The sequence below is a fragment of the Poecilia reticulata genome, chromosome 8 (genome assembly GCF_904066995.2).
Source record: "Poecilia reticulata chromosome 8, P_reticulata-male-v2, whole genome shotgun sequence".
Taxonomy (NCBI): domain Eukaryota; kingdom Metazoa; phylum Chordata; class Actinopteri; order Cyprinodontiformes; family Poeciliidae; genus Poecilia; species Poecilia reticulata.
Genome location: NC_088837.1, coordinates 26,735,296 through 26,745,633, shown reverse-complemented (window position 1 = coordinate 26,745,633; position 10,338 = coordinate 26,735,296). Strand labels below are relative to the sequence as shown.

Genomic DNA, 10,338 nt, shown 5'->3' with positions numbered 1-10,338 from the left:
AAGTCACCATGATGATGATGATCACATAATAAAGTGATCTTCCATCATTTATTCCATAATTTCTGCATGTGTGATTTTATTTTAATTAAATGTAAACACAATCAATCTCAAAGCGAAAAATGAAAAATAATTGACCTTTTTTTTATTAAGGAACCTGTTTAGCTCCTTTAAAAATTATTTTATCATTAATAAAATCTCACGTTTATTTTTCTTACAATCAAAATGATCCTGATTCTTCACCTGGTGGTGATCAGAGGAATTACAGACACAACAAGCTGGATTTTTTTAAATTGATTTTATTTTTAAAGCACCTCAGCAGGTTTTAGTTGTTGTTTCCATTTCTGCAGCAGGGGGCGCTGTCTCCGGCTCACTGGGCATCTTGTGTGGAGGTGCTCACCACCTTTCCGTCCACCAGCACTTCCTCTACAACAACGTACCTGGTTTTGGTGGTGGTGGAGGTGGTGGAGGCGGAGCCAGAGGTGGAGGTGGAGGAGGAGGAGGAGGCCTTGGAGGACGAGATGCTGTAGATGAAACAAGAAACAGGTTTTATTGATGCAAGCATCAAGCACAGAGATATATATTTAAATTAATTTTAAAATTAACATTAGATAAATTTGGGTTTTTCAAATATTCGATCCAAAAAATTCAAAACAAAATGTTGAGAAATTTATATTTCACTTGGGAAAAAAAAAAATTTATATATATATATATATATATATATATATATATATATATATATATATATATATATATATATATATATATATATATATATATATATATATATTGTTTTTACATAATTATGTCCCCCTTCACCCAAAAAAAATTGACAGAATGTAAGTATTTTTTTTTACATTTAGAGGGAAAAAATTGACATTTAAAATAAACGAAAATATAAATTATTGAAGATTCTTGACTGGGTTTGCAGAACTATTTTTACATAATTTTGAAAAGAAATTCAACGTTTGTTTCTAAATTTTTGTATTGGCTTCTTATTTGACTCAAGTTTCATGTGAGAAATGTAATGTTTTTTACTTACAAACCAAAATTTCCTAAAGAAGCAAATAAATATCAACAAAAGATATACATTTATTAAAAGTTGTTACTAAAAAATTTGAGACAATATTCAAAACAATGTAGCAATGCATGGTTTAATTTAGGAAGTGAGCTCAGATTGTGTTTTAGGAGAAAATCAGGTTATAATAATGATTCCAGTTCAGTTCCTTTATGCAGATGACATGCTGGTATTTCTCTGTGTTCTTTAGGTTGTTTATGAATTAAATGTGAATTCATTTCCTCCTGATTCTCCAGAAACTTCTGGAAGGAATCTGCATTTATCTGGTTTTCAGAACCCTCTGATCAGATTTTACTGATAATTTCCTGTCAGTTATTGGAGGATCGTTCTCCAGGGTCTCACCTGCCGCCTCCCTCTCCGTCCAGCAGGCGGCGGTATTCTGCGATCTCCATCTCCAGTCGGGTCTTCATGTCCAGCAGCATCTGGTACTCCTGTCCCTGCCGCTCCAGGTCGGCCCTCAGCTGCATCAGCTGCTCCTCCAGAGACGTCACCTGCCTCTGGAAGCCTGCCAGTTTCATGGCGTAGCTGTTCTGAGTTTCTGCCAGCGTGCCTTCCAGACTGGCTTTCTGTTGGGGACAGGAGGGAGACAGTTGAGTTGACATTTGTCTTGGTTTGATCATACATGCCGGTTGCTGCACCCACCATGCTGAGTTGAGACTGCAGCTCGATCTGCAGGGCCTGCAGCGTCCGTTTGAGCTCTGTGAGTTCTGACTTGGATACTTGCATCGTTTCTGTGTTGGCAGCAACTTCTTTGTTCAGCCCTTCTGCCTGTATGGAGGAAAAACATCAAGAACAATGTAGAGTCAGCCTCATGGTGGCGCTACTTGCAGGGTCAGAGAATCTCAGAAGAGGAATGCCTGTTGAGATGAGACCCAGACTCCTCACCTTGTTCTGGTACCAGGCCTCCAGGTCTTTGCGGTTCTTGGCGGCGACCGACTCGTAGTGCTCCCTCATCTCCTCCATGATCTTGTTCAGGTCTTGTCCTGGAGCTGCGTCCACCTCCACGTTCACCTGGCCGCTCATCTGCGTTTTCGTGGCCATAAGCTCCTGCAGACACCATTTACAGCTGCATGAAGCCGTCCAGAGTCGCTCAGACTCCGCTCCATCAAAGCCCCCTCACCTCCTCATGGTTCTTCTTCAGGAAGATCAGCTCCTCCCTTAGGCCTTCGATCTGCATCTCCAGGTCAGACCTGGCCAGGGTCAGCTCGTCCAGGACCCTCTTGAGCCCGGCGATGTCGGCCTCCACTGACTGACGCATGGACAGCTCGTTCTCATACCTGGATGGGACGTTAAGACAGAGTGTTTCTGGACCGGTTTGTAGTGAAAGGAAGCAGGAACAGGTGTGATGCTGGAGGTCTGGTTAGAGCAGTTTTAGCCTGAACTTGGTGGACTTACTTCATCCTGAAGTCATCAGAGGCCAGCTTGGCGTTGTCGATGGCAAGGTAGATCCCACCGTTGTCTACAGTGGCTCTCTGGATCTGAGGGATAAGAAGGTCCAGAGAGGTTTTAACCCAAAATCAGATGAAGATCTTTGTCTGAACTTCTTCACCTGGAGACAGTTGGTTAGTTGCAGCATCACTCATCCTACCTTTCCCTGCAGATCTGCGATGGTGGCATAGTAGGCGCTGTAGTCTCTGGCGGACGGGGAGGCCTTCTTGTCCAGGAACTCCCTGATCTTCTTCTCCAGCTCGGCGTTGGCCGCCTCCAGGCTGCGGACCTTCTCCAGGTAAGAGGCCAGACGGTCGTTCAGGTTTTGCATGGTGGCCTTCTCGTTGGCAGAGATGTTCACGCTATCACCACCACCTGCTCCACCACCGGCGCCGCCACCAAAGCTAAAGCCGTAGCTGGAGGCTCCGCCACCACCAGCGCCGCCGCGGCCGCCGCCGTACATAGACATGGCAGAGGAGCCGGAGGACATCCTGAGGCCGCCACCGTACCCGCCACCGGACTTGTAACCACCCAGGGATTTGGAGGAAAAGCTATTCATGGTGATGGATGTTCAGGAGGTGCTGGAGCGTCAGCTGCAGATGAGAGAGTGGGGATGAGAGGGAGCAGCAGGGTTTTATACTCTAGATGCCTTCCAGAGGAGGAGGAGGATGGAGAGCTGGAGACAAACAGGGAGGAGACACCTGTCCTTTAGGTGTGTCTGAGACACGCAGCAGCCAACAATTATCAGAATCAGAACTTGCCAACTTTCATTTCACATGAAAGGCCAGGGCCAGTTCAGACACGGAAAACATTAACCTCAAACCACTCCAGGAATGATGGGGCGCAGCTCGAAAGAAAGGAGTGACCTGTGTGCCAGAGTGATTTAAAGATAAACCCTCTGGTTGGGCCACTTCTGTCAGCATTAATCCTCCGTAAACAGCGGCTGGATGTTCTTCTGTCAGGTAGAAACAAAGGACCAGAGACTGAGGGATTATTCCGCTCCACGGAGCCGCTCAGTTTCTGAAAGCAAAGTGGTTTGGTTTTGGTCCAGGCAGAACAGGTGGAGCGTTAAAACATATCTGAAGATGTTCTGATCTGTCGGTTCTGCTGCTTTTATCTACACCTTCATAAAAGCACCGTTTGAAAAGTTACAGTCAAAAACTGACAGCAAAAATTTGTTATTTAGTCTGTTGTAGGAGGAAAAACTAGGGGTTAGTTTTCATTGTCGTGTTTTGATCCAGGGGGAAAATAAATGCAGGTAAACATATGAAGTAAATTTGAGCAACTCAGTATGAGCAGGAAATAAAACTGTTCAGTTTGTCCTTCTGTCCAGGAGAGGACCGACCGTCTAGACCGACACATACAGATGGGATAGCTCACGCTTAAATTACCAAACAAAATTAATAACCATGATTAATTGATTTTAGTGAGAGTCTTTGGGCTTATCCAATGAAATCCTCCAGTCCTCCTTGGCCCGCCCCTTCCCTCTCCTCCAAGGTTATAAATGGCACCATTTCAGTTAATCGGAGTCGGAGAGAAGAGATCGGCTGCTGGACGGCGGGTCAGAGGAGCTGCAAGGGCAAAAGCTAAAAAGCTTCTAAATCCTTCAGAGAAATGTGTCAAACTGACAGATATTTTAATTTCCACCTGTTTTCACCACTTTATTAAGTCATCCAGTTGTAAATGTTGGAGTTTCAACCTAAATATTTAGGTTGCTATTATATTTAGCTTAGAGCTAAATTCTTAGCATTAGTCTAAATAATTTGGAGCTGAATATGTAGTTTGCTGAAGAAATATTAAATAGCTCAGAACTAAATATTTAGTTTGAAACTGACATTTATAAAGGAAAGAATAACATGGTGAAAATAGGAGCCATTTATTGCTAATCTGTCAAAATTTCAACTATTTACCTTTATCGTCTCTTTGCTATCAGTAGCTGCTTCCAGTGAGATTTAAAGCTTTGTTAGTTTAAACTGTGATCCACCTTAACTCGGCTTCAGTCAAGCTGCTGATCCACACAGAGAAATCACAGAGTTCAGTTTTAATCCTCTAATCCAGAATAATCCATAAAACATCAACCACATCCAGAACGCCTTCCTGGTTCTGGGCGTCACTCTGGCTTCCTGTGACCCGTTCCAGTCGACATGTGAGACAAACAGTAACAAACTGGAAGGCCATCCATCATTCTGCTGCCCAGCATGGTGGTGGAGGGGTGATGATGTGGATCACTCTTTCATGAATGACGGATCGTTTTTTTCTGACTGACTGCTTTCCAGGCGTTAACTGAAGATGTGCTTCCTTCAGGATAAATGTAATCGTCAGTAATTAGTCGGATCATCCAAACAGCCTGTAGGAGAAGATTTCACTGCTCAGTGGAGCTTTAATGGACATGGATCTGTTAATGATCCAATAATCAGGTAATGATCCACAGCTCCTCCAGTTTCAGGCCTAAAACATTAAGAACTGCCAGATTTAATGAAGTTTGGCAGCAGTCAGGTGTTTCTGTCAGAACTCGTTCCCACACAGATCAACGAGCCGCCGCTCTCCCTGCTCTTTTAATGATTTCTTCATAAATGTTTTTTAGCGGTTTGGGTGTAACTGAATATGTTCCCATCATCTGAAGTGCTGCTCCCAGCCTGCAGGGAAAACTGCTGGGAACACGGAAAACACCCGGGTTTTGGACTCGGAGCGCCGCGGTTTACCTGAGCTGATGAGTCCCTGAATGTTCAGGATCCTCAAGAAGACGAGGTCAGGATGGATACACAAGGTTTTCTGCTTCCTTTGAGATTTTTCATTAAATTTAGAGATAAAACAGGAAGTAGTTCCACATGTCTGTAAACTGAAAACAGCTGCTTAGGTCAACATTTAAAGGGATTGTTTCCAGAGTGGGAGAAACATTGATATAAGCTGTTTGCCTCCTGATGGAGCAGGTGGTGTAGTTCTGGTCCGATAGAGTCTACCAGACCAGCACCACCTGCTCCACCTCTGGCTGCTGCAGGTCTCTCTCTCTGCTGAGTCAAACCAACCTGTTCCCCTCCTGGCCTGTGGGGGCGCTGCATCAAGAACCACTGAAGGAAACGACACAAAAACCTCTGAAGACACTGAGAGCAACTTCCTTCTTCACCAGATGGAAACAAGATGGAGGATTTTAGCGGCTGGAGGATTTCTCTTTAGGCTAAAGACCAGGAGCCATTTCTGCTGCTAGCGCTAGGCTAACATGTTAGCTTTGGTTGGATTTAACCAGAATGCCCTGCGCTTCTGTCTGCAAATGATTTATGAACTTTCAGAGATTTAAAGCGGATTCTGACCCGTTGCTTCTGGATCTCATGCTCTGCGTGTAAAACACAAAGTCTCACTGTTACTGTAATAAATCCACCAGTTCTTTCCTCGAAACGTCAGTCAGCCTGAAACCAACACGATTCCTGTTAGCTTTAGCTTCAGCTTCTCAAAACTAATTTCAACTTAGTTTTTCTATTTAAGTTGCTCACCAACTTAAATAGAAGGTTTTGCCTTAGTAGCTAGTTTCTATTCATATTTTTTTTATTTCAGCAAGTTTTTTCCGTCTTAAATCATCGTCTTTGTACTTTTATAAGAACGGAGGGCTTTGTATTGAGTTTCATTCATTTTAGTAACTGCATTTATCCCTGATCCAGACATTTTGGTTAACCAGAACCAGAACCGGAACTTGACTCACACCACACCTCTAAACTTAACTAATAGAAGTGATGACCAGGAGAAGGTCCCCACTTTCCACATGTGGCCTCTCTTTGTTGGTGAATATGGTGAAAGAGGTCCTCCATATGCAGTGTAAACAAGAACACACACACACACATGTTTGCGTGACTATCTTTGTGGGGAATTTCCATTGACTTCCATTCATTTCTACAGCCTAAACCTTACCTTTACCCTTTTCCTGACCCTAACCATCACATACCTAACCCTAACCCTAACCAAAAGTCAATTCACACCTTAGTCCTAACTCTGACCTCTGACCCAAAAACAGGGTTTCCCCTTGGGGGACCAGGCTTCGGTCCCACAAGGAGCTATTGGTCCCCACAGCGTAGTATGTGTCAGAAAAATCATCCCCACAAGGTATTACAAGCAAACACACACACACACACACGCACACACACGCATCACAGGACTCATAGTTAATCTTTTGGCTTGTGGGGAAAATCATTTGTCAAGTGTAAAATGAATATCAGTTTAAAAATCTGTTTTCTTTCTGTTTGCTGAGCTCCAGGTCTGTGAGGATGGAAAGGCCTCTGTGCCATCACCATAGTTTCTATGGAAACCGTGGTTAGCCTCCATGCAAGCTAAACAATAGCTTAGCTTAGCTATTGTTTAGCTTCCTCCATCGATTGTTTAGCAGAGGTTGTGGGTCTGCGCTGCAGAAAGAGCTGAATTAAATGTGAATGTTTTAAAGTGTGAAGGTGTTTTGTTGTTGCGGTGCAGCGCCGGACTCTGGTTCCTGATTGGCTGATGAGCTTGGATCAAGCAGAACCGGTTTCTGTGAAACTGATCGGTTTTATCTGTTTCAGAGATCGGTTTCAGAGTCCTGACAGCAGCTCATTAAACACAAACCATGTTTGGATCATGTTTCTCTCAAACTTTCTACTCTTTAGTGATTTATTTTGCTGCTTCTTGGATTCGAGTTTCTGCAGCAGAAAATTCACAAGAAGGAAAAAGCAGCTTTTTTTTCTTCATGAATTTAATTTGCTTTACGAAAATCTCTGATTGGTTTCAAACTGAATAACCTGGAGGAATTCAGGTGAACAGGCAGGCAGGACGGAGCATGTAGATTTACACAATGTTAGACATAAAAACAAAAACATTAAAGAAGTTGGCAGATTAACAGCACCAGAAAACACTTATGCAGTTATTAAAAATACTCAGATTAAAATGTGATATGCAACCCGAACTCCAGACAAGTTAAGATAAAGTTAGCTGAAATTAAAACTAAACACATTTAGATCATTTTTTGCTGTTCATATTTCCTTAACAACAAAACACTGATAATTATTGGTGGGATTTGGTTAAAACTTTACATTTTTATTTTATATGTAATAATATAGGACTGCACAGTGGTGCAGTTGGTAGAGCTGTTGCCTTGCAGCAAGAAGGTTCTGGGTTCGATTCCCGGTCTTTCTGCATGGAGTCTCCATGTTCTCCCTGTGCATGGTGGGTTTTCTCCAGGTACTCCGGTTTCCTCCCACAGTCCAGAAACATGACTGTCAGGTTAATTGTCCTCTCCAGATTGTCCCTAGGTGTGAGTGTGTGTGTGTGGTTGTGTGTCTCTGTGTTGCCCTGCGACAGACTGGTGACCTGTCCAGGTGACCCCGCCTCTCACCTGGAACGTTAGCTGGAGAGGCAGCAGCACCTCCTGACCTACTGAGGGACAAGGGTGTAAGAAAATGGATGGATGGAATAATATAAGGTTTATATTATGAAGCTTTAGATGGAGATGAAAGGAAACCAATTAAAACCTGAACTGAGCCGAACGCAGATTAGACTGAAATAAAAATCAGGAAGAAACGGAGTCAGCGCTCGCTCCTGTTTTATGATGTTTCATTTGCATGCAGGAGTTTTACATTCTGAACAAGTCTGAACAGACGCAGCGGTGCAGCTGTGACCAGACGGGAGCCTGCAGGCGGCGGGGAGGAACCACCATTCCTCAGGTGTGTCGTCATGGCAACGTTTCACTCTGCAGACAAACCAAACATGAAGCGACAGCAACAATAAGCTGCAGAAACCAGCCACTTCTGACTCCAGTCTACAGACCGAACGAAATGATTTTCATCAACATATCAATGAAACATTTAGGAGTTTTAACTTTTTGACATTTGATTAGTAAATGTCAGGAAACCTGATATGTTTTATTCACCACAGAAACACAAATATGCATTTCTGTTCAAATAAATGCTGTTGAGGCTGAATGTCAGAATAAATACTCGTTTCTCTGTAACTCCTGGTCTCACTCATGCAGTTCATCCTGCAGCAGTGGATACTTTCAACTTTGTTAGTTTGGCCCTTGGTGCAAAAAGTTTGGACATCTCTGGACGTTGGAAGGAAGTGGTCATGCAGTTCCTTTCACAGTAAAAGCTGAACATCAGGACTGAAGTAACGGAGACGTTCCAGGACGCTTCCAAGCGAACTCTGGTGTCTGGAGGGAAACCAGGTGCTGGGAGTTAAACTGACTGAATCCAAAGTTTAGTTACAGAACTACTCTAATCTAATCTTTGTTTTTGAAACTTGAATCTCCATCTTTCAGAAACAACAAATCCTGAAAAGTCAGAGGAATCAGGTTTTCTGTCTGAGCAAACACAGAAGAAGTTTGACTTTTTAGATCAGCTCTGAGGTAAAACCTGCAAATCAAACGCAAACCCAACGATCCGTCGCGTGTCGGTCGGATGAAGACAGCTTTCCCTCCTCCTCCTCCTCAGGGTGTAGCTCCTGAATTCCTCAGAACTTCTCGTTTCATAACTCGGCCTCATAAACCGGATTGTCACTCAGCTGTCACTTCTTACTTTAACGAGCAAACAGATTTATGAGCTCGTTTTGTTTCAGCAGAAAATCTGAGCTGCAGTTCAGGGAAACATCTGGAAGTTATGTTTGACGGTTTATTTAGTTTAAAAGTTTTAGTTTCAGGGTTCAGAAAAGCAGCGAGATGCTGAGGAGGAAACATGAGAGTCAACCTGTATGCAGACGATGCAGGTTATTATTTCACTGTTGAAAATGTGAAACTGTGTGATGTCTAGACTCTGAAAGTCGCCATATTGGATGTGTGAGCGATTAATGCTGCCTGACACGCTATTGGCTGGCGATTAAAAGCAGCTGAACCCCCAACAGCAGAAATAATGATGACTGCAGATGTTAGCTTCAGCTGCAGTGCTAACATCCTGCTGCATGTTAAGGTTTGTTTGGTATTTGAACTATTCGGTAGTTAGAAGTGTTTTTTGAAGAGATCGTCTGTATTATGTATTTTATTGGTGGCTGTAATCGCTGAATCCTTTAGTACCGGATCCACTGAATCATGATGCTTCTGCTAATGCGCTAATAGTGGAGCTAATTCTGTGCTTAGCGCTTTTGGTAACATTGAAAATATTTAGAGCACGTATCGTCCCCTAAATACATTTTTCATATAAATTGTAAATTTCTACTTTTATAAACTTTCAGTTGAATAAAGTTCAACATCTGAAGCTGGAGGTTTGGTTACTGACTGTATTTAGACGTTTATTCACACTCTTATCAGTTTTGTACCTGCTTTAGCACGTTAGCATTAGCTTCTGCTAAATACCATGTTGATGTAGCGTGTTAGCTAGCAGAGCTGAGTTCATCGTTAGCGCTGCTGGCCTCTGATAGGCCTGTACATGGGAACCATGGGAACGCTGTGGAAGTAAACAGGAGAAGAAGAAGAAGACGGATTTCTCCTCCTGCACCACAAACGTCTGAAACGTTGAGTTTAAAGGAAGAAGAGATTTATCACACAGCAGGGAGTCGACAGCCAGACCACCAAGGTGACTGGTTAGTTGTTTGTGAGCATAAAGTTAATCAGGTGTGCTGTCTGTCTGTGTGTCAGTGAAAGCTCCTCCTGCGCCAGCAGACTGGTTTTTCTTTGTCTCTGAGCCAAATGGAGGAGAATTTGACTGCAGCTGCTGTCGGCATTTTAACTGCAACGCTCCTCAGACGCTTCAACGTCAGTCGCAGAAAGGATTTCATTTCTCTTCATGAACATCATAAAAGTTGATTTAACAGATTTAATAAACAGATGCTCGTTTGACTCACCTCACCTCTTAGCCTGGGCAGCAGAGAGACGAGAAGCCAGCTGTGGGAAC

At 43.2% G+C, this 10,338-nt stretch overlaps 1 protein-coding gene across 1 annotated transcript; it reads right to left on the bottom strand.

The window, feature by feature from the left end:
- Positions 1-336: 336 nt before the first annotated feature.
- Positions 337-3,119, bottom strand: LOC103469449 (keratin, type I cytoskeletal 50 kDa-like). Its single transcript, XM_081610376.1, has 7 exons — positions 2,664-3,119; positions 2,471-2,553; positions 2,196-2,352; positions 1,961-2,122; positions 1,718-1,843; positions 1,418-1,641; positions 337-521 (listed from the first exon to the last, which is right to left on the bottom strand). The coding sequence occupies exons 1-7, from the start codon at positions 3,060-3,062 to the stop codon at positions 368-370; spliced, it is 1,305 nt and encodes a 434-aa protein (XP_081466502.1). The 5' UTR covers positions 3,063-3,119; the 3' UTR covers positions 337-367.
- Positions 3,120-10,338: the final 7,219 nt, after the last annotated feature.

Bases quoted from the DNA above. Each gene is read 5' to 3' on its own strand.
- LOC103469449 (XM_081610376.1), bottom strand. From the start codon at position 3,062: ATGAATAGCTTTTCCTCCAAATCCCTGGGTGGTTACAAGTCCGGTGGC. The intron at 2,123-2,195 runs GTGAGGGGGCTT...TGGTGTCTGCAG, and splicing joins TGAAGAAGAACCATGAGGAG to GAGCTTATGGCCACGAAAAC. The intron at 522-1,417 runs GTGAGACCCTGG...TTTCATCTACAG, and splicing joins GACGGAGAGGGAGGCGGCAG to CATCTCGTCCTCCAAGGCCT.